This window comes from Talpa occidentalis, unplaced genomic scaffold, assembly GCF_014898055.3.
Source record: "Talpa occidentalis isolate TD23 unplaced genomic scaffold, MPIMG_talOcc4v2.1 talOcc4.9, whole genome shotgun sequence".
In the NCBI taxonomy this organism is placed as follows: Eukaryota; Metazoa; Chordata; class Mammalia; order Eulipotyphla; family Talpidae; genus Talpa; species Talpa occidentalis.
This window is the reverse complement of record NW_023605305.1, coordinates 16099187-16123408: the sequence shown is the minus strand read 5'-3', so window position 1 is coordinate 16123408 and position 24222 is coordinate 16099187. Positions and strand designations below refer to the sequence as shown.

The 24222-nt window shown below is 35.8% G+C and overlaps 1 protein-coding gene and 1 non-coding gene across 5 annotated transcripts in view; one reads left to right on the top strand and one right to left on the bottom strand.

Moving 5' to 3' along the window:
* The window catches only part of EYA3 (EYA transcriptional coactivator and phosphatase 3), a 96478-nt gene that overhangs the window by 43543 nt on the left and 28713 nt on the right, over positions 1-24222 (top strand). For 3 of the 4 annotated variants that reach the window (XM_037500614.2, XM_054691583.1, XM_037500615.2), the window contains exons 4-7: positions 4606-4685; positions 9155-9221; positions 11937-12076; positions 18159-18296. In XM_037500614.2, coding sequence (XP_037356511.1) covers positions 4606-4685; positions 9155-9221; positions 11937-12076; positions 18159-18296 — 425 coding nt within the window. The remainder of the gene's footprint in view (positions 1-4605; positions 4686-9154; positions 9222-11936; positions 12077-18158; positions 18297-24222) is intronic. The other variant, XM_037500616.2, reaches the window with a different exon arrangement.
* LOC119237306 (U6 spliceosomal RNA) lies at positions 19413-19518 on the bottom strand. The gene has a single exon (XR_005123252.1). It is a non-coding gene; the product is annotated as a U6 spliceosomal RNA (small nuclear RNA).

Below are 24222 nucleotides of genomic sequence, written 5' to 3'. Positions count from 1 at the left end.
ATTTCAGTCAGTCTGCCTATTCTGCTCCCCATTCTGTTTCTGGTGAGTCCTCTCACCTCCCACACCTCTGGCCTGTACCCCAATTCTTGTATGCACAAATAAAATCTTTTTTAAAAAAATCAGTTAGATAGACACTGCCTCATTTGTCTGTCACCAAATGTACATACTTAAGGCATTTTTGCAACATTCTCTGCTACCCTTTCCACTGAGGTTAATTCTTCTACTCTTTTTTTTTAAAGATCCATTCACTCATGCATACAAGAGCTGGGGCACAGGCCAGAGATGTGGGAGGGTGAGAGGATTCACCAGAGACAGAGCAAGGAACAGAACAGGCAGATTGACCGAAGTACACTGCTGAGGGGAGCAGCGGGTGAGACAGGAGAGGTTTGCTGCGCCATGCGGGTCAGCTCCCTGGCCGGCTGGGGATCAAACTCATGCTGCAGAAGCTGAGGATTGTTTCATAGTGCCGTGCTTAACCCCTTGCACCACCAGGGAGGCCCCTAATTCCTCTATTCTTTTTTTTTTTAATTCCTCTATTCTTAATCTAAGCTGGATGCCCCCATTTTTGCCATGGAGCCTATCACCTTTGTTTTTTTCTTGCAGTTGTCTCCTCTCTTCAGCAATTTATTATGATAAAATATACATACTTTATCACTTCAGCTATTTTTAATTATGTAATTCAGTGGCTGTGGCATTAAGTGCCTTAACATTGTTGTGTAACCACTTATCATCTATCTCCAGAACTTTTTTCATCTTCCCAAAATGAAACTAATTATTAAATAGTAAACTCTCCATTTCCCCCCTCTTTTAGTACCTGGTAACCACCATTCTACTTTCTGTCTCTGGTCTTGACTACTCTGAGTACCTCATATTAGTGGAATCATATATTATTTGTCATTCTGCGAGTGGCTTGTTCATTTAGCATAATGTCTTCATCTGTGTTGTAGCTTATATCAGAATTTCCTTTTTAAAGCTGAACAATACTCCATTGTATATCTCTACCATGTTTTGTTTATCAGTGTGTCTACTGATTGTGTTGATTATTGATGGTAGTTCTGTTGGCAAAGAATGAGTTATTTTTGTGTGAAGTTTGTTTTGTTCTTTTATTGGGGAGCCATTTTGTTTGTTTATTTATTTATTTATGTAGAAGAACTGGGTACAGGCCAAAGATGAGGGGAGGTGAAAAGATTTACCAAAGACAGAGTGGGAAGCAGGACAGACTTACTGAAATGCACTGCTAAGGAGAGCAGTGAGCATGACAGGAGAGGTCTGCTGCACCGTATGTAGGTTAGCTCCCTAGCCAGGGATTAAGCTCAGGCCACAATGGTGATAGCCCTGAGTCTTAATCCCTAGCCACCAGGGAGGCCCCTGCCATTGTATTTTAGAGCATCTTTTTATGTGTACATTATTAAGCAAAATTCATGTTTATGTAACTGAAAATAATTACACATTGAGTCAGTATACTGATTTTAGGGATACTAACTTTAAATATTTAACAATCTAAAATTGTGAGTAAATTCATTGTCTGACTTTGTTTCTATTTAATTTCTAGACACTGTTAATAGGTCAGATATTTTGCTATAACATAAAATTCCTGGGCCATAAGACTTTAGGAACTGGTATATTGTATATCAGACTATATAAATTCATCTTCTAAGATAAAGGATCTAAAAAGTCCTTTACCAGTGGGGGTAACAGTGAATCCTAGACCTACTCAAATATACACAGAAGACAACAAATCATTGTAAACATAATGTGAATTTCTTGTTCAGCTTTATTTATACCCTTCTTGAAAACCTATTTAATTAGACATGAGAGGATCCAGCAGTCTGTATTATTGCCAATTATTTAGATAACTATATTAGGGCAATTTGGGAAACTTTGATATAATTACTCAGTTGAGTTTTTCACTCCTGCCCTTTAATTCTTAGGTATTTGATTAAAGAGACAAACATCTGGGGGTTTAGCTTTGAAAATTAATCTGAGGGGGGAAATTTCAAGCATTTTGAATATACTAGGGAAAAAGAAACTGTTACCATTCGTGAATATTAGAATTCCATCTAGTAATGATATGAGAACTTTGAGAATTTTGGTGCTGTGAACTTTTTAAATGTGTAACATTTCTTTTGAAAATTTTGCTGTGTAGAAACTACTCTTAACACTTGTCTTATCTTTACCAAGAGGGGGGACATCTGGTACAGTGTCCTCTACTCCCTAGCATGTAGAACAACAAAGCAAATTTCTTTCTAGGGAGTATGAATGTGGGAAGGAGGTGTGGGTTGGGAGGAAGTTGTAATATAGTAATACAAGCTACAGTTATACTTGTTCTGTTCTAGTCTTTGCTGTAAGTTCTTTTCACAGATTAACTCATTAATCCCTATAAGAACTCTGAGTTAGGTTCTGTTATTCCTCATTGGTGCTGAAGAAAACTAGGGCAAAAGAAGTTCGGTGACTTGCCTAAGATCATAAAGCTAAGTACTGGCAGAGTGGAATATCGACTCAAGTAATCTAGCTCTAGACTCTTAACTCTTATCTGGTGTGCTATACTGGTAGAAGAGGGAATAACTGAGGGTGGAAAGTAAGGTAAAAGGAAAAAGGAGAACATTGTAAGAGATGAAAAAATAATGTCCATTCCAGAATTTCAATGACAATCTTCCCAACATTAAATGTCTGACATATGGGAAAACTGAATAGTCATAAGTGAAAAAATGAAATTCTCAAACCATTCACAAAAATTAACTCAATATGGATTAAAGACTTGGATTTAAGACCTGAAACCTATATAAACATAGGCAAAATACTTCATGACATTAACTTTAGAGATGTGTTTGGGTACTCAACTCTAATGGCAAAGGAGACAAAAGCAAAAATTGACAAATGGGGATCCATCAAACTGAAAAGCTTCACAACAAAAGAAACTACCATTAAAATGAAGAAACTTCCTGCTGAATAGACAAAAATATTTGCATATCATACATCTGAGAAGGGGTTAACATGGAGAATGTATAAAGAACTCATACAACTCAACAACAACAAAAGCAAATAACCCTATCAAAAAATGGCAGATCTGAATAAACACTTCTCCAAAGACAATGTATAGATGGCCAAAGGCACAGTTGCTCATCATCACTTATTAGGGAAATGCAAATCAAAAGCATAATCACCTCACACGTATGAGAATGACTTGTATCAAAAAGACTAGCAACAACAAATGTTGGTGAGGTGCGGAGAAAAAGGAACCCTCATACACTGTTGATGGAATGTAAATTGGTGCATTCTATGAAAAACAGTATGGTGTTTCCTCAAAAAGTCAAAAATATACCTACTATATGACCTAGCAATTCTAGGAATCTAAAGACTATAAGAACACCAATCCATATATGGAATATGTGTATTACATATACTCATTGGAGCATTATTTACAATAGCCACGATAGGGAAACAACCTAAATTCCCATTAGTGGACTATTGGATAAGGAAGATATGGTATATGGGACCTGTATGTGTAAGTAATATGAAATCTTGCCATTTGTAACGTTATGGAGGGAACTGAAGGGCATTATGCGCAAAATAAGTTAAAAGGAAAAAGGCAAATATGGATGATTTCACTCATGTGGAATATAAAGAAATAAAACAGGAACAGAGAAAACAAAAACCAAACTAAACCACTGGATTCTGACTGCAGAATTGAGGTTACCAGAGAAGGGTGAGCACAGGGTGGAGGGAGTCCAATGGACTGTGGTGTGGTGGAGGGCATGGTGTGATAACATACATTTGAAGAGGTGTGAAACAAATAATGTTGTAAACCAATGTTACCTCAATCTAAAGGAAAAAAAGAAGATTCTTCTATTGTACTTATTTTATTAGAAAAACTAGGAAACATGTTACTTTTACCGAACAACAATGTGGTGATAGCAAATTTCATACAATATTAAGAATCTTGATATGGTATATGGGAATATACCATAATAACACAGCCTAGAGGGGGAAAGTGTATACCTCTAAAACAATCAGAATTGTAACGTTTACATGATAATATTTTCATGGTGTCTCTTAATTTTCCTTCTAAGCTATTAGGAAAGATGTTGCTCAGTCTTGTATATAATAATAAGTCAAACAAAAATTTTTTATTGGGAAAGAAGAGAAATAATGAATGAACCATTTTAAGGCACTTCCTGGAAGCAAGAACCCCTTCTTGGAAGCAAGCATGTATCATTTGGGAAAACAACTCACATGATTGTGAGAACCACTGCTTGAAATGAGGACTCTGCTTTCCTTTGATGCTTTGGAAATAAACAGCAGTGTTAGTTGTGGAGTTTTTCTCTTAGCACATGGTCTTTAGAGAAGGTGTGGCTTGCCCATAACAGCAGGATTTCCAAGTGATATAAAAGCTAAATGGGTCTAGGGACATGAGAAAGAACAGTAGGATGCTGAGGGCATTAGACAGGGCACTAGCTCTTCATGTAGCTGCTAAAAGCTAAGAATACCATAAAGAAGAATCACTTTGTCTCTTACTTGTATAGACTAGAAGAAATAAGTTTGATTTCATCACTTCTAGTGATTAGCAAATCACTCAGGCTAATGTAATTATTTTGGTTTTCCCAGTCAAGTAAGCAACCCTGAAGTCAGTGATCAGAAACCTGAAACTTCAAGCCTTGCTTCAAATCTTGCCATGTCAGAGGAAAGTAAGTAACCATATTCTATGAATGACAGAAGTATTTTTATAATTAAGTGATGGTTTTCTTAAAAAATCTGATTTCACTGATTGGCTTGTTTGTCCCAGAATCTCCAGAAGGCTTTGCATTCTGTGTGTGTGTGTGTTCATCCTTGTCCTGTCTTGTAAACTTTATTGACATACCAACTGAGGAACAAAATCATATGAAATCTACCAACCCAAGCAGTCACACTTGATGATTTCATTTTTGATCAGAAGTTGGATGTTGTGAAGTTAAATGTGCCTATCTCTGACTGCTCCTCAGACCTGATATTTTTCCATCTTTCTAATAATCAAATGATTATCAATCTAGGCCAAAAAGGAAAAACAATTCTGAGAACCTAATATTGATACTGGGCCCTAAAGGATATCCAGATCAATTAAATATACCCTCCATTTAACCAACCCTCACCTCCTATAGAAGTTATATTCTACATTAGACAAAAAGTTGTAGGGTGTTCTGGGATTTTTTTGTCTGCGGAGACATTGGCGTTCCCTAGCATACTTATTTTCCCTAAAGTTTCCCCATATGGCAAGTAGTCCTTCTGAAATAAAATAGCTATACTGTTCCATATTTTGCCACACTTTAAAAAGATGAAAAAAATTATGTTAGACATTTAAAAGAAAAGTTACTTTGTTTTGGAACTATTTCTTCTCAGTGTGATTGTGATTAATCTTACGTATTTCCCATGTATTAACAAACAGCGTGACTTTTTAAAAAAGGTATAAGGTGTATATATTATTTCTTTAAGTAATTGTTCCAGTGGTTCTCAAAAGTTAGCATATCCAGGAATCAACTGGAGTGCTTATTTGTAATGGAGAAGTCCAACCTCATCTTCAGAGATAACATTCAGTAGATCGCATGTGGATGGGAATCTGCATTTCAAGAAGTTAGCTAGATGATTCTGGTACATATGCAAAACCGTTCATGCTGTGGGATATTTCTCTAATTAGTTGAAAGCATCTCCTCTTTTTCAAATGTCCCATGCATCCCCAGAAAAAAAAGATATTTCCCTTACATACTCCAGGGCCAGGAAATAAATTGCATTTTTTTGCTACTTCCATATAGTTTCTCTTCCCTCCTTTCCTTCAAAAACTCTAGTTTCTTTGAAGTCTATATGTATGTCTCCTGCAACATTTTTTTTTTTTTTTAAACCTCAGGCCAAGCTCCTCTTAGTCATTCTGCTTTAAATCTTTATTTTCTTCTCTATCTAAACTCACTGTTCTTGGTGATTTCAACATCTGTGTAAGAGGCATATCCAATACCCATCTTAGTCCTCTTGTCTTCATTTTCTTTGTTACTCAAGATAGATGTTATGATCCTTTATTATAAATTACTATACAAATACCTTCAATAATTTTGCCTTGTTAAATGCTATCCCTAATTTAATCAAACTCTATAAGTCCTTCTCTGTAAGTCCATGCAAATAACTAAACACCATTGTATAAAATTATATACCCAGCTGACTATTTGCACCTTAGTCATGATCATAGGGCCTCAAGCTAGAAATCTTACTACATTTCCCTGATGAGTTTTACCATTTAATATTTCACACCACTTCTTTTCCTTTCAAAGCACTCTGCTCGTTTACTGTTCCCTCTTCTTATTGATAACTCCTTCTCAAATAGAAGCTGTCAGACAGGGCCTCCCTGGTGGTGCAAGGGGTTAAGTCTCAACACTATGAAGCTATTGGCAGCTACCGCAGCACGAGTTTGATCCCCAGCTAGAGAGCTGACCACATGGCACAGCAGACCTCTCCTCTCTCGCCTGCTGCTCCCCTCAGCAGTGTATTTCAGTCAGTCTGCCTGTTCTGCGCCCCACCTTGTCTCTGGTGAATCCTCTCACCTTCCTCCCCCTCCTCCCCCCCCACCACCTCGGGCCTATACCCTAGCTCTTAATAAAAAACAAACCCTGAAATCTGTAAAAAAAAAAAAAAAAAAGCTGTCAGGCAAAAAACTCCTTTACATCCCACCACTAGCAGATCTTCAAACCTACCTATGGTTGTAACCATGTGTTCTTGCTTCATTCTTATTAGAATGGAAAAAATAACATTCTTGCTGCTGTCAAAGTTAAGGCCTTTTATTTTTGTTCCGTATTCTATCCTTTTCTCATCTTCCCCAAGGACTTTGATAGTGCAGTTATCCTAACACCACTCCTATATTCTCATATTCTTTTCTGTCAGTAAAGAGATGATGCAGTATTCACCATCTGAAAACAGAAATTAAAAACCCTCCTTTTGACTCCACATCTCCCACAACTTACAGGCCTCTTTGTTCCGTGACCATTGGAACTGCTGAAAGAATCATCCTCAATTGTTTTCTCAACTTCCACTTACTCTTCAACCCTTTGAAATTTAGCTTCTTTTCGCACTCTTCCAATGAAATTGTTTTTGTCAAGATCGTTAGTTTTAGTGACTGAAAGTACTGGTTCTAGTAGACAGTTCTCTCCTCATATTCTGCCTCTTAATGCTTTTCCTCCCACCTTTTTTGTTTCCTCACCCTTTTGTCTGAACTCTTTTGGTGGGCCTCAGAATTTGTTTCTAGTCCACCATATTTTTTCTCTTTCCGTATCCTCTCATCTATTACATTTCCTTAAATATCTTAAACATTTTTAATAAATTCCGTATTTATGTTCCCAGCTGACTTCTCCCCCAGTTTAGTTTGTATAGTCAGCTCCCTATTAGACATCTCCACTTAGATGTCTGAAAAGTTATACTTAAAATTTGTGAAAGCTATTTATTGCTTTGTCCCCATCAAATCTATTCTAGCCGCAGAATCCCCCAATGTAGAAAGTGGCGTCACTATTCCTCCAGTTGATAAAACTGAAAACCTGTAAATCATCCTGTATTCCTTATTCCTTACGTACAAATCTATCAGAATGTCCTGTTTGTTTTACCTTTAAAAAATTCAAGGTTTTACCTCATCTCCACTACTACTATTCCAGTATAAGAGCAATTATGTCTTGATTCTAATTCTTTCTTGATTCCCAAGAACTGCAAAGATCAAGGATAATTCATTCTCCAGGGAAGGAAAAATTGGCCTACATTTCCCAGAATGTTTTGTTAGTCTCTTCTAGAGCTAGATTAAAGCAGAGGAAGAGAAGAGTTTGGGTTTTTGAAAATACTTGTCAGCAGCGCATGAGTCACCATGCAGAATTCAGATGAATTTACCTTACATCCTGTGTGATGGGTGCTGGGAATTTTAGATCTAAATGAGATGTTCCTTTCTGTCAAAGTGATTGTGGATGAATGTGATCTGCAAATTCCCAGTAATTATTTTTAAAGACCTTGAACAATGACAGTGGACAAGATCTTCTATGATAAATTCACAGATACTGTTTTGTTTTACTTTTGGGCATGAATTGGCCCCCCATATGCTGTTTAACGGATTTCCCTTTTTGGATGAGGCACTCAGAACTTAGGTAGACAAGATTAGTTCACCATTAGTTAATGTCTTCATTGATTGTAAAGCAACCTACAGATTTTGGAGGAAGTTTCTTGAATAGTTGAGAAATCTCATAGAAGCGCTTTATGATGTGACTTTCCACAACATAGACTGAATTAATACCTAATTAATAGGGTTCTGCTCTAACTTGAGTTGAATATTTATCAGACTTACCCCAGATGGAATCATGAGAGTCAAGCCTTCACAGCAGTAGTTCTAGATGAAGTAGTCATGGAATCATGAGGGCACTAGCTGGGAAAGTCTCTACCTGATGATTCATCAGAGCATCACATCACTTCCTCAGGTCTATCTCTGCCTTGCTCAACTTAAAGCCTTTTCTACATAGCTGAAAAAATAGTAGTATAGAAGCATACTTTCATCTTTTTTGCTGCTGACTATCCACAGTAATTTTCAAATAAAATTGGGCACTTCTTGTAAGTCATTCTTACGGCTTTTTACTACGAATAGAGCAAGCATACAAAAAATGAATAAACTGAAGTAGTACAGTGTAGTTTCCTAGCTATGGACAGTTCCCTTGCTTTTGAAGTTTGCCTGTGAGTACAACTGCCAGTTTAGGCGCAAACTGCCAGTTTGCTTCATCTTTTTTTTTTTTTTTTTTGGTGGGACCCTCGCCGGTGGCTGGGGATCGAACTGGCGCTGCAGAGGCTGCGGGCAGCCTCGCAACCCAGCGCTCAACCGCTGCGCCACCAGGGGAGGCCCTGCTTCATCTTTTTCATTGAAGTGACAGATCAGTGATGCATGAAGGTCAGGATCAGTTAGTACTAACTTTCTGCTCTTTTCTAGACCCCTCACTCAAGCTTCTTTTGCTTTTCTAAGGTCTCTAAATCCGATATGTAACTGTATAGTCTTTCTAAATTTCTGATGTCCAAGCTGTATCTGTTATTTAGTTTGAAAGACTATACAGTGAGAGATGCAGCTTTCCCATTTCAGTTTTGAAGTGTTCTAACTTTATACTTGGTGATATCTGTCTTTCAGTTATGACATGCACCGATTACATCCCTCGCTCATCCAATGATTATACCTCACAAATGTATTCTGCAAAGTAAGTTGATGAATTATTTTTAAAAATCTATATGCTTTCTCTCTAGGTTCATTGCAGATTTTAACTTTATTTAACTATTAAGTTGATATGTAACTTACTTTCTCCTCTCTTGTTCTCTTGGGCCTCTAAATGTAGAGTCTGCGTAACATCCTTTTGAAAGATAGATGGTTACGTGGAATAGATCACTGTTGCCCAGAAGCTCACGCTGAATGAATAGGCACTGGAAATGCAAAATAGTGTTAATGATCAAAGAATATCATTGATTAACCTCTTTTTATTCTCTTTTTCCTTTACTCTCATACACAGACCTATAAAAATAGCTCAAGCCAGACTCAGACTGGGACTTCTCAGACTAATCCTTCTTCAATTTCTTATTTTAGAAAGGTAAAATAGGGCTCATAAAAATTAGATGAGCTTTTCGGGTTGACCTCACTAAGAGGCAACATTTTGGGTCTTTATGGAATAAGATCAGCATTTACGATCCACCAAGTTAATTATCTCGATATGAATAGGTGAAACAGTGTTTATACAGAGCCATCACCAGTGGTGCATTGATTGAGTGAACCCATACATCAGAGATGCATAAGGTGTGCTTTATTAAAGTAGGATGTATTCTTACATGCTTATAGATGAAGGATATATAAAGAAATTATAACAGGGCTAAGTGAAGCCTATAGGATTAATATAAAAAGAAATGCATTTTTTTTTCCTTTTTGTATCTACTTGTAACCTGAATTTTGCATCAGTTAAAAAGTAAACTGAAAAGTCAACTCAGTGAGTTTTCCAAATTCTTATCTACTATCAACACTAATTTTGGGCTATTCATTTTTGTGTGGTTTTCTGTTTCTGTGATATGACAGAATCTATTTTCTGAGATCATTATGAAAGCAACACAAAAATACTTTGTATTCTAGAGATACTATATGAAAGGATATTATGATCTTTAACATATATGGAGATAAGTCCACTTGAGGTCATTAAGATTTTTACTCATTGGGCCTCCCCTGGTGGCGCAGCGGTTGAGGGCTGGGCTGCAAAGCTGCCTGCAGCCTCTGCAGTGCCGGTTCGATCCCTGGATGCCGGCAAGGGTCCCACGTGGCGCGCAGACCTCTCCTGCCACGCCTGCTGCTCCCCTCAGCAGTGTATTTCAATCAGTCTGCCTGTTCTGTTCCCTGCTCTGGCTCTGGTGAATCCTCTCACCCTCCCACGCTTCTGACTGTACCCAGTGCTTGTATAAATAAAATTAAAAAAAAAAAAAAAAGATTTTTACTCAATCCCCATGTGTCTTGAGTACAACTATAACCTGAAATTTTTCTGGTCTCAGATCTGGCTAAGAAGATAAAACTTTTTTATTTGGTCTCTTAGAATTTACTGAGACACGAATATGTTGCATATTCCAAGTCCATTCATGCATCTAAAAAAAAAGTGCACCTTACTAAGCTGTACCTTATCTCCTTAACCTCTTACCTGAATCCTTGCATTTTAAGTTTTTTTTTTTTTTTTATTGGACCACCTTTTCCATCCTTCCCGCCTTCTAATCTATTTTACAAGCAGTGTCAAATTAGTCTTTATTAAAGAACAACTCTGATCTTGTCACTCTTTGCTCAACAGTTTCAGTGACTCCCGGTTGTTTTAAATTTGTGTGAAGTCTTTTAGCCTGGTGTTCAAGGTTTTCACTGTTTCTCTTGTTATTTTCTTTCCCTTTGTATACTTCCCTTATTATATAGGCTCCTTGCAGTGAAACCCTTGCTTTCCTTCCTCTCTACCTTTGCCAGAGTTTTTACCTTTACTTATAACACCCTGTCTCTCCCATCTCTGCAAATCTTTTAGTGAGTTCACATACCGTTTCTTGATAGCCTTCTTTTTTCTCTTCCCACAAATTGAAAAAAATCTTTTCCCCTCTGAAACATCCCCAGCCCCCAGTATTTTTATGTTATGACTTACAATGGCCCATAAAACACGTTTTCCTGTATTATAAGTATGGTGTGACTCACCCAGTAAAATCACTGGTATTTAAAAATTTAGTGCATAAAATGTGGGACCATCTTATTGCATGGATGAAATGGCCAGGTCTTCTAACTAATCTGAAGTCCCAGAAATTTCACTGCTGAATTAAAACTCCCAGCTAACTCTGATGTGGTTAGTATCAACTAATACTCGTATATTCTGGCTAAAATATCACTGGGAAATTTGAGTCCTCTCTAGGTCTTCCCAGGTTTTATTAATTACCTGATTCCTGTTTTGTACACTTGATCTGAAGATATTGGGGCCTCTCCCTACTCCCAATATGGTTACCAGCCTCAAAACTCTTTTCTAAGTCCCACTTTTCTTCTCAGAACCTTAGTTTGGCCCACAGGGCTAATTGAGAATGAGAGCCAATTGCCAATTCTATTCTAACCAGTTTTTCCCATTCTTGTATCTCACATAGGTCCTTGCACATAGCACACCACAGACGTTTATAAGATAATAATTGAAACTTAGGAGGATATTTGAAGCTATAAAACTTTTCATAAAATTGTTCCTTAGATAGATGATGATAGAACCTCGAAAGGAGAAAATGGCTCTACTTTTTAACCATAGTAAGAGACATTTTATGTGGGTGATTAGTCTCCTCATTGCTGGTTCTTTGCTGCTAGTGGTGTTAGTTCTTTCCCCTTTTTTTCCATTATAAAACAAATTACACATGAAAATTTTTGTTTTCTTGAACTTTTCTAGACCTCCTTATGCACATATCCTCTCAGTTCCTGTTTCGGAAACTGCTTACCCTGGGCAGACTCAGTACCAGACATTACAGCAGTCACAACCCTATGCTGTCTACCCTCAGGCAACCCAAACGTATGGACTACCTCCTTTTGGTAAGGCATCCTATTGTAAGCAGTTTCTAAAAATGTTGTTTTTATTCCCCAGAAACTTTGATCTTTCCCCTCACAAAACATGACTAATCAAGAAAGTTAAGAGCCAGGTTGCTCTTTGCAGATTACCTACTCAGTTACAGGTGTGATAGAAGTTGGGTATGCAACTTTACATCAGTATAGTTGATACATGTAATATAATTAGCCTTTCAATAGTCATTTGTTTATCTACCAAAATTTAACTATTTCTAAGGTATTAAGTCTTGACTGTAAAGCTGGGAATCTTTGAGGAGTGATGATTTGACAATACAGAGTACCATGGTTAAGTAAACATAATAAATATATTTTGAGATGGTCAGTTTCTTCTTAAAAGCAGATAATCGAAATATCCAAATAGAATATGCCTTCTAAGTTCTTTCTTTCAGTCCCTCTCTCCCAATACTCCCCCTCTTGTCAGTATCGCTCTCCTTTTCCCCCCCAATTCCCTATGAAAATCTCCAATTCTTATAACTGTTATGTACATTGAGTTTTGTTTGGGGTTTTATGTATAGATATGAGTTATAGTGATTTATTTGCTGGAAGTCAGTTTTCATTTCTTCAGATACTTAATAGCTGTGCTGATTTTTCTGTGAGTGTAAATTGTTGGATATATACAGTATACTTCATTTTTCCTTCCCTGCTTTCATAGAGTTGGTGTCAGAAAATTGAGAGAATGCCGTATCATTTTAAAATAATATAATGTGTTGAGCTATCTGCTCGCCCCCCCCCCCTTTCAGAGAGCTTTCCTATCTGTCTCCATATCTAATAATTTGAACTTCTTGCTTTCAAAAATAAAGTATGTAATGTGTTAATAAAATTATATACATTTATCCTTTTTTGAAACAAGCTGGGAAAGCAAGCTGGTTAGAATATAATAAATTTCAGAGATTTAAAATTTTCTAAACAGATTACTGCATATGCTAGATGTGTTCGTAGTACCTACTTTTGATTTTTACTTTCCTGCTTCTCTTGGCCTCTTTGGTTAGACTTTTAGGATAGTAACAGCTTTCTTACTTTCGGGCTTCTTAGATTCCTTTGCTCCTGGTAACTGTTAGAAACAAAAAACTGGGGTTATGTTTAATGATAGCAAGACTTAACTTCATCAACTAAGGGAGATAGAAATGCTTTTGTTTCCCCAGGTGTATGTCCATGCATTCATGCCTGTCACTGTCAGCCAGCATACTGAAGTCTTAGATTTATGATATATTTAACCAACCAAACCTGATAGTCCTTTTGGAAGCAGAACTCTGTGTAAATATATCTGTGCTTATTTCTTTTTGCTTATATTAAAGCTAATTTTTCAGCAGCAGCCAATGATAGTTATTGTTTACCCTCTGTTTTTATTTGAATTTATTATTAGCACACCCAGGGTCTTTATGACATTTTTGAACAGTTGTTGATTCCTACTGTTCAATATTAAATAAAACACCTATCTTTGAACTCAGTTTATGAAATTATTAGCATAATGCCATGGTGCATGTAGGTCTTAGTTTATTTTATGACCACTGCATTTTCCTTGTTTAAAAAAAAAGAAAATTCTATAAAATAGATAAAATCCCTGTAAAATATTAAACTATGCTTATATTATAATGAAATACAGTATTGGTATTAATAGGCTTTTTTACTAATCTGTTGTTTAATATTTGGGGACAAGGGAGACATTTCACAAATTCTTCTATCATTAATCCAGAGAAGAGAGAGAGAGAGAGAGAGAGAGAGAGAGACAGGTAATCATTGACCTAATTTGACTTTAAGTAATATATGAGACTTACTGGAGAGAGATTTATGTTTGGGTAATTGGATGATAGATATGTCATATTCTCAGAATTTATAAAAATTACAAAGATGTTTGTAATTTTTCTAACTTTTTAAAACTTTCTTGTGTTTAAACATATGATTTGTAATTTTGTGTGTTCACTTAAATATAATACAACAGTTGATTTCTTTTTGTAAAAATTTTGATGCATTTTGTCATCTTAATGCCACATATTAACACTAAGACTGTGTTAGCTAGTCTGCTATTTTGTTGCATATATACAAGGCTTCAGAAAAATCTCAGTGTAGTGCTATTTCCTAATATCTATTGAGTATTTAGTATACTAACTAGTATGCTAAAAATAAGTGCTTCATGTTTTACATTATTGTCTCATTTAATCCTCAGACCAGGTCTAAGAAGCAAGCAGCATTATCCCTTTTCATAGCTGAGAAAATTGAGGCTTAGAAGTATTAAGTGACTCCCCAAGATCACAATTAGTAAATGCCTGGCATTAAAATAGAACACAGCTGTTGATGTCCAGAACTATACATAAATTGGGGTCTATATAAAAATGATGGTCTCATAGTTTGAAATTAAAAGCTTCGTGCTTTTGAAGGAAAAAGACTAGAGGAAATCTTGGAAATCAATATTGTGAATAATCTTTGAAAGTAAAGGAATAGTAGTTATATTCTTTCCAGAGCTAAACAGAAACATGATGGGATAGAAGAAAGAATATTAGAGGTTTAATTTCCCGTGTTCTAAATGCATATGTATGAGGAAAAGGATACACATTTATTTTGAGGTTCTCATTAAATATGCCCTTTAGCTGACTCTGTTATAACTCCTTTTAAAAGAACTTTAATGTGAGATATAGACTTGCCGATATATATTTAAAGCCTGAAGGATGTTTATATCATTTTCCTCAGTAATTCCATGGCAGTTTATCCTGTGAAACTAATTACAATCCATGGTATCCTATGGAACTTACCTACAAAATATACTAACCAAGATATTCATCATAGCATTATTATAATAGCAAAAATATTGTCAAAAACCTATACATTAAATCTAAAGATATGTGTTAACTTGAAGTATAACCATAAAATGGAAAGCTGTGCAATTGTAAATCATATTCTTAAAAAAATTTAACATCTTCAGAAAACTTATTATTAATTGATAAACAGTATGTAAAACTGAGCACAATATTAATATGTATTTAGTACTTTTAAAAATATTTGCATAGAGCATAATTTGGAAGAAAAAATACGTATGTTAACAGTACAGGCAATACGTATTTGATCTGTTACCACAGAACCATGTCAAACAAAAACACAGATCCAGCATGCACAGGTTTCACTTAACACAATCCTGTGCAAAACTAAGAACTGCCTATAATTTTTTCTGTGTGGTGAGACTGTGGTTTTCTCTTTTTCTTTTTTATTTTCCTAGCTCTCTATAATATACACCTGCTTCTTTCATAATTAGGGAAAGCACTCAAATTACTTGCATTTATAATAGTTCATCCCAGTAAGCTGCTGAATCAGCAAAGATGTTCTTTCATGTGTTTCTCCCCCCTAGCATTAACATGTCCTTCAGTTTCTAACCAAACTAATATTCTCTATCCACTACTCTGCTGTATATTACTATAAACTGAACTGCTCAGATTGGTTAGTGACTAACCATAGTGAAGTATTTGTGCCAAGAAATTTGGATAGTGTTTGTGATAGGCCCCAGTGTAGGGCAGCAGGTGGACAGCACTCAGAAACAGATTTCCCTCAACCATTGTTAGACCCACCATTGTTCCATATCAGGTTCTCAGTACTTACAATTAGCAGGGAAGCTTTGTATGGAGAGGCATAGACTTATTGCTGGGGAGTCATAGAACAGTAGACTAGGATCAGGAAAGTAGAATTTGGTTTCCTCATTCACTAATGGGCATTAGTGCCCTATAGTCCAAAGTGTTTGGTCATGGTACTTATTACACGGAATTCTGGGAAGAGTGGTTTTATGGGAAGTTGTTTATATGCTTAGAGAACAAGGCTACAGTGACACTAGAGGCAGTGTCCATGTTGTCTTTTATTCCTATATTTCTGAAGAAAGACATTCAAGACTTGCTCTTCCCCTACTTGTCTCAGACATTTTTGACCCCAATTTTTAACCTGAGGGCCAGCTTTTAGAGACATTTTACATTTTGAAACTTTAAAAATATGTATTAAATAATGAGACTGGTAATGCATTCCAATTAATACTATTGTTATTAATAAGATGGCATTTTAGTGTAGTGTAATAATAAATGTGTATACAAATCTGCACCTGAAGTTCAGACCCTACTTAGGGAAAAAAATCACATTGATTACATTAAATCTTAAAATTATGGTGACTTTGTAATAATTTGTTTACTCAAATGTGATATTCAATGACCAAGAATCATGGCACCGGTATTCAAATTTTACATCATAAATGTTTTAAAAATAGCATTGTCAAATAGTTTTATTGTTAAAAATCAGGTATTGCAAAAAAAAAAAAATCAGGTATTGCAAGGAGTTTGGCTGTAACTAACCTGGACAAGACTTTAAATGATCATGAACGGGAGAGGGGACAACCCTCCTAATTCATACTAGATATGTTGCTATTTTTCAGTCTCTGAAATAAGTTATTTTGTGTGGTTAATAGGTAAGAAAAGAATTTGACCTTTTCTTTTTGGACTTTGAGTTTGGGCAAGGTAGTAAACATGCCCCGTTGTCAAACTTTTAAGATTTTCACATTTCCCTTTACTATTCTTATATTTACTTATCAACAAATTGACAAACCTGACTTGTACTGAGGTATCTCAGTGCCCTGGGAAAGCAGAGACCTCATTATCAAAGCATTATGTTTCTATAAACTCCTTATCAGACTAGGAATAAATGAGAAGCCGTAACTGACCTTGATACTGATTTCTTACCTGGAATGTGTTTAATGAACCTTCCTGGATCTAATTATGAGTTTCATTGAAACTAATCCAGCAACCGTGGTTAACAAAAAAGCAGACATTAAGATTTGTGGTTTTTTTAAAAAATAAATAGGCTTTTGTATAGCCGAAATTATTGCAAAAATTATTCACTCACAAAGGATATCCTTCGGTTTCCGTGTCAAAGTAAAGCTTTGCTAATGGTTCTCTAGTTTATTGCAAATGAAAAGGGAATACAACCAGAGACAAGAGATTGTCAAGAATTGGCAAGTCACAGAAAAAGATAAAGTATAAAAGAACCTAGAAATCATAGAATTACAACTGAGTTCTGTTCAGTACTACTAAGCAATTGTCTTCCCTTACCACAGTAGCCTCTGGGAATGTCTCTGTTATATATATACATATATACATATATACATACATACATACATATATATAGCACAGTATTGATCTTTATAACAATAATTCTGAGAAAATCCAAAGGTATGTTCACTGTTTCCTTCCTGCTAAGAAGGGAGGAAAGGAGATACATGTATTTTAGAAAGATTGTCACTTGAGAGCATTGTGATAAAAGTGACAATTGTGCTGTCTGTTATTATGAGACAGATTTGTTTGTCCTAAATGGAAAGATGTCTGTCAGAGGTATTATGTGGTAATGCAAATTATGAACAGTACATATAGCATCCCATTTTTATTAAAAAGAAGAAAAAACTATGTAGTAGACAACTGGGTGACTTCTGCAAACTGTTAGTACTTAAATATGGATGATGGGGTAATATATGACTTTTTCTAAATTACATACTTCTATAATTTTTTTAATTTATAAAATGAGCAGGTATGTCTTTCCTAATCAGAAGAAACAAAGGTGACAAAATAACCAGCTTATTAAAGGCAGAAAAGTACTTAATACGTCTTAGAAAAATTTGATGCTTGTTTAATGGGTAAGTGAAATTTAAACTTATGTGGAATGTCTCCCTACCTTGAGAATGCAGATAAATGATTTCTGTACCTGATGCTCAGGCACTCTTTACAAGAAGTATGCCACTTGAGTGTCAGTGACCCTTGGTCATTTTCCCCCAGCCATTCTAATGAACTTACATATAAAACACTATTGGGGTTTTTGAGAAGATTTTGTTTCTCTGACCCTACCCTCTAATTCTTTGACCTTGTATTTGCTTGTGGTATATTATGAATGGGAGAATCAGTATTTTTCTCTTACAAGCAAATTTATTTTTGATTTAAGATTTAGATTTTAAACCTACTGACTGATATTTGAAAGCATAATCATACTCTTCAGTCACAGTGTATTGTTTGTAATTGGTACAATTTATCTGATTCAGGTGCATTGTGGCCAGGTATGAAACCTGAAAGTGGTTTAATTCAGACTCCATCTCCAAGTCAACACAGTGTTCTTACCTGCACTACAGGGCTAACCACAAGCCAGCCAAGCCCAGCACATTATTCTTATCCCATTCAAGGTAAATAGGCATGGTTGTGTGTGTGTTTTGAACTTACTGTTTTACGTTTTTAACCTACCTATCTCCAAACAAATTGGGTAATACAGGAGCTCTGACTTCTAAAATAGAATGGGGTGATGTTTGCATTTGTGCATGCATTTTGTGTTAGGCAAACCTGTACCTGAGAGTGTGGTTTGGTAGTAGTTTAGCCTTTGAATGTGAACTGTTTCGTAGAATTGAAACCATCTCTTTTGCATGTTGATGTCCATAAAACCTCTCTGATTTTGTTCTAGTCTGTTCTTGGTGGAATTTTGTGCTATAAATGAGAAGAATGCTCCATAGGATAGTACATGCTGACTTCTTTTATATGAAGTCCAAATAGAGTAGAATGTGAGGTGGATGCTGCTTTTCTGCTGTTTTTGTCATCCTTACTTCCCCACTTAGTGATAGTACTTTCCTTCCTCAAAAGCAGTCTTATTTCTATTTCATGATTAAAAGCAAAACATTAAAGCTTGAATTCTAAACATCTTCACTTTTGTGAGTTCATCTTCTAAAAAGTCAGGATTCCGTCCAAGATTATTAGGAGTGAAGATGAAAAAACTCAAAAAGCCATTGTGGAACTAATTCACTGTCCTTAAATCCAGTACAGACAATTTGTCTTTGCTGCAGATTGTAAATTAATGTACCTGGCTTCTCATCAGCCTCCTTTCTCCTGATGTCTCTCAGCCTTTTAATTTTATTCCTTGTAAAATGGGTGCTAAAGGGCTGACAAGGTGACAAACATCTGATTAAGATTTGATGTGAACTTAAAACTTACCTTAATATAAGAACTTTGGTGATTAAAAAAAAAACACTTTAAGATTATATGAAACAAAATACTTGATTTTTAGTTACAAGTAGTTTCCAGCTAAATAACTTGAGAATTACTTCTGCTTGAAGTAGTAGGTACTGCAGCTGGCCACTATACTAACACCTTGCTCTGAGATACTTTAATCTCTTACATTGTGTACTTGTATCTCTAACATTGTGCCTCCTTTTTCTTTATTTATTTTCCATTTTTTCTTTGTCCCCTCTCCTTTCTTTCTAAAATGGGAACCAACTTGGTGGGAAAAAATCAAGAGCATGACTTTGTTTTTTGATAGGGAACAACACTTCACAAATTTGGGTGTCACCCTTAGCAGGGGCTGTACTAATCTTCTCTGTATCGTTCCACCATTAGTATCTGTGCTGCCAAAGCAAACACCAAGAACATAACCTTCGGTCATCTCTGCCCCTTTCATTTTTATAAAGTAGGTTGATAGGCCTTTTGGGTCTAACTACATCAGAATTTTGACATTAAGATAAAATAGACATTAAGATAAAAGCTGACCATGAGGGAATCAATTTTGCCATTTATTCTGATGAGAAAATGGTGAAAAACAAGTTTAAACAATTGGTTAAAATGAAATATTAGTAGTATGTAGGACTTTGAATTCCCTGGGTTCTCCACTCACAGTATCATTCTTCTCAACTCCACTTTGCATTTCCTTTTGCGTGGATGGTGACTATTAGCTATCTGGAACTGCTTCTTTCCCTTTATGTACCTGACTACCCATTCACCCCACAGAATACAAACAAGTAACACTGTACTGATATAAAATTTTAAGGTGTCAAAATAGCAATGTCACCCTTATCGCATTCCAGTTGATAGCAACCTTCCCTAGGGAAGTTATCTCAAAAACTAAATTTTCCTTTTGACTTGAACAACTCTAATCAAAATCTTTTTATTTTATACCTTAGTGGTACCAAATAAAGAACTGCCCTTAATTACATGTTCATGTAACCCATTAATTAAGTAGATCTGACTTCTCTTTATCAATCTCTTTCAAAATTCTGTGACTCTGTTACCCAATCTCTGGTTATTTCTTCATTGGGAGGATTTAAGTAATTAATATTTATGGCAAATTTAATTTCAGAAATTTCAAAATTAATTTTAACTAAAATTAAGTTTAATTCAGACCTAATGCTTTTGGACTCATTATTGGTAATACATTATAAATTCTCTGACAGATTTATTTTTATTAATAGACTTTATTTTTTAGAATATTTTAGAATGCAGAAAAATTGAACAGATAGTACAAAGAACTATATATTCCTCCACTCTGTACATTGTTTCCCCTACTTTTGATATCTTATATTAAAATGGTGCATTTATTACCATACGTACTTTATTAATGAAGTCCATGGTTTAAAGTCCTGAATGTCCCTTTCCTGTTCCAGTATCCCATCTAAGATAACCATGTTACATTTAATTGTTATGTCTCTTTAGATTACTCTTGATAGCAGTTTCTCAAACTTCCCTTGTTTTTGATGACCTTGACAGTTTTGAGGAATACTGGTTGAGATACACTGTAAGATAGATACCCTGCTATTGGAATTTGTCTGATTTTTTTTGTTTGTTTGTTTTCATGATTAGTCTGGGATTGTGGATTTTTAGGAGGACGATCATAGAGGTAAAACGCTTATTACCCATCATGTCATGTCAGCTGTACATATTGTCAGCATGACTTATGACTTAGGATGTTGGCTTTGATCACTTGTTTGAAGTAGTATTTGACAAGTTTCTCGCCTGTAAAAGTAACTGTCTCTCTCACCCACCTTCATTTCCATACTGTATTCTTGGGATAGAAGTCACTGTGTGCAGCACATAAAGATTTATGTTCCTCTTCCTTTAGAGTGGTGTAGCTACATGGTATATTTGGGATTTTCCGTACAGGATATTTTTCTTTTCTCCCCTGTTTATTAGATTTAATAAATCACATGTTTATGGGTTTATTTATTTTTACCTTTTAGATTGTTATTCAGTACTGCTTATTTTATTGTTCCAGCTTACATTGGGAACTCTTTCAGTTGGCTCCTCTGCCTTTTGTCATATGCCTATCAGTATAGCGTTTTCTGTTTTGTTGTTTCATTAGTACTTCCTTATTTTCTGGTATTACCAAATGCTCCATGCTCAGCTTGTGTATTATTTACCTAATACAAGTCCTATTACAAGCCATTTCTCTGTGGAGTCCTAATTATCTTTATTGAGGAGAATGGTATTAGAATCCAAAATTAAGACACTAGGTGTGTTCATTGCTATAGGAGTGCAATTTCTTGTAGACTCTCAGCTGATGCAACACAGAAATGTATGTGTATATACACATATCTATAAAAATATTTCAATATATGACAATCTGTGTCAGCAAGTTAAACATGAGTTCTGACTAATGTCTCTGGCTCTAACCCATTATCACATGGATCATTCTAGACTTGCAGATCTGTAAATTTTGACCCCAGTAATGTGAGAAACCTTGCTCAGGAAAGTTTTACTACTGTTATTTACTAAGCTCCTTGAAGGAGGTTTCATTTGTGCATTGACACAAACCAAGAACATAAACAGTATTTATAAATACTAGGCACTTAGTAATTGTTAAAAAATTGGGCAGTTGACCCACTGGGCATACTTTTTAACCAAAATATGCACAATTTTTATTAGATCAGAAAAGGAATGAGTTTTTGTCCATTACATTGGTAACATACTGAGAATTTTAGGAAATCATCTCTCTACTTCTTATTATCTCCTAATATAGCAGAAAATAACATTTTTCCTTCATAATTGGTCCATGCAAGACATGCTGCTATACATGAATCCCACAAGTATTTATTAAGCATTGTCTACTGTATGCAGGTGTTTTGATAGATATTAAGATAGAGGCTAGTGGGGAGCTTACAGACTAGAGGGAGACAGAAATCAAGAAAGTAAATAAAAAAATACTCTGAAAGGAATAAAGAATAGATTATTGTCATTGGGAAAATAGAAAAGAGTTAGTTTTAATAAAGAAGCTAATAAAGTCTCTCTGAAATAGACATTTTGAGGAGACTCCATCATGCCAGAAAGGTAAGAGGAACTACCAAGAAGAACAACATAGGCAGAAAGCAGCATTGCAAAGGTCCTTGAGTGGGAAAAAGTTTGTTATAAATAACTTGAAGAAGACTGGTATGATCAAATGTGATAGACAGGCGTATATAAAATGAGAGGGGTGGGTAGAAACAAAATCTTGTGCAAACTTTTATGTTCCATTAGCCCCTTGGATTAATCCTTAAATTTAACTGTGCCTCTTAACAATTTTCTGGTTGAAACTACCTGCCCATTGACTGTATTAGGTGCATCTCTACTGGGACATGGTTCTCAGAAGCCTTTTCTTTTCAACAGTTGTGAAGCTCCATTTTAGAACTCAGGAGTAGGGAATCATAAAGCAATTGGCCATCCTGTTGACATTAGGAAAGCTCATGCTCTTTAGATATATTACAAGTGGAATTTCCACTTGAATGTTAGTTGATTTCTTTTTATTTGTCCTTTTCATTGCATATTTCATTGCTGCTGCCTTTGTTCCGTAAATCTACAATTAAATGTTGTTTTATTTAGACCTACATACATATGTTCATGCAGGATGATCAGTAGTTTTTGAGGTACCTGGCTTTATAGTCATACCTGGGGGGATTTGGGGGTAAGCATGCGGAAATGAAACTGAATGAAAGATGGGTTTAGCCTGGATTCAGTGATGGTTACAAGAGCCCAGATGAATATTGTTTCTTTAATTATTTTCTAACTTCTCTCGCTAGAATTGAAAACTCCATGAAGGCAGGTAATTTTTCTTGTTCACCATTTGTTCTACGCACATAGGAGACCCTGGTTTACTGAATGCATGAATAACACGAGTTATTATTGAGCCTACTTTCCTATTCAGCAGGCCAACATCTACTCAGCAGGCGAACGTCTCCTATAATAGAAGCCACTATTTAAGAGAAATTTATGATTTTTAGTATGGTTCTTATTTAAAAATTCAGTAGCTAGATTTAAAAACTAACTAATGAAGTCATAAAACTTCCTGGCAAAGACAATAAATGTACAGGTATGGCTAATTGTTTATAAGGTCTTCCCTTTTATCGCCAGTTCATTTCATTAAGTGGTCAAAAAAACTGTTAAATTTGGGCCTCCCCTGGTGGCACAGGCAGTTGAGCACTGCGCAATGAAGCTGTCCACAGGCTCTGCAGTGCCGGTTCGATCCCGGCTGATGGGCGAGGGTCCCACATGGCACAGCAGACCTCTCCTGTCACGCCCACTGCTCCCCTCAGCAGTGTATTTTGTCAGTCTGCCTGTTCTGTCCCCCGCTCTGTCTCTGGTGAATACTCTCACCCTCCCGTGCATCTGGTCTGTTCCTGATTCTTGTATAAATAAATAAATCTTTTTAAAAAAATTGTTAAATTTGTAAAACCATCTTGTCAGTAAGATTACCTTTTTCCCATGTGTGTAAAGATCAGATATGAATGATTTGTACCTCTGGACATTCATTGTTGACTAAGAAAGTAGGACAGAATAAAAGTTCAGTAAGAGGGAAAGAGAAGTATATACTAGAACCAGAGCCAAAGAAAAGTCTAGCTAGAGGGGGACTTTCCTGGGAGAGGAAAATTTAAGAGATTAAATAAGTTTTTTCTTTCCCACCTTAGATCACCTGTGTTCAGTCTGTTTTCTTGCAGTACTGTCTGGCATAATGTATTGATAATATAATTTGGGATCTATAAAGAATTCTGTTCCTAAAGGCTGATTTAAAACCTACTTAGGGCCTCCCTGGTGGCGCAAGGCGTTAAGACACAACCGATGAAGTTACCCGCAGCCACTGCAGCAAGAGTTTGATTTCCCGGCCAGGGAGCTACCCACATGGTGCAGCAGACCTCTCCTGACTCGCCCTCTGCTTCCCCTCAGCAGTGTATTTCAGTCAGTCTGCCTGTTCTGTTCCCCACTCTGTCTCTGGTGAATCCTCTCACCCTCCACACTTCTGGTTTGTATACCAGTTCTTGTATGAATAAATAAATAAATCTTTAAAAAATAAATAAATAAAACCTACTTAGAGTATAATAGTCATTT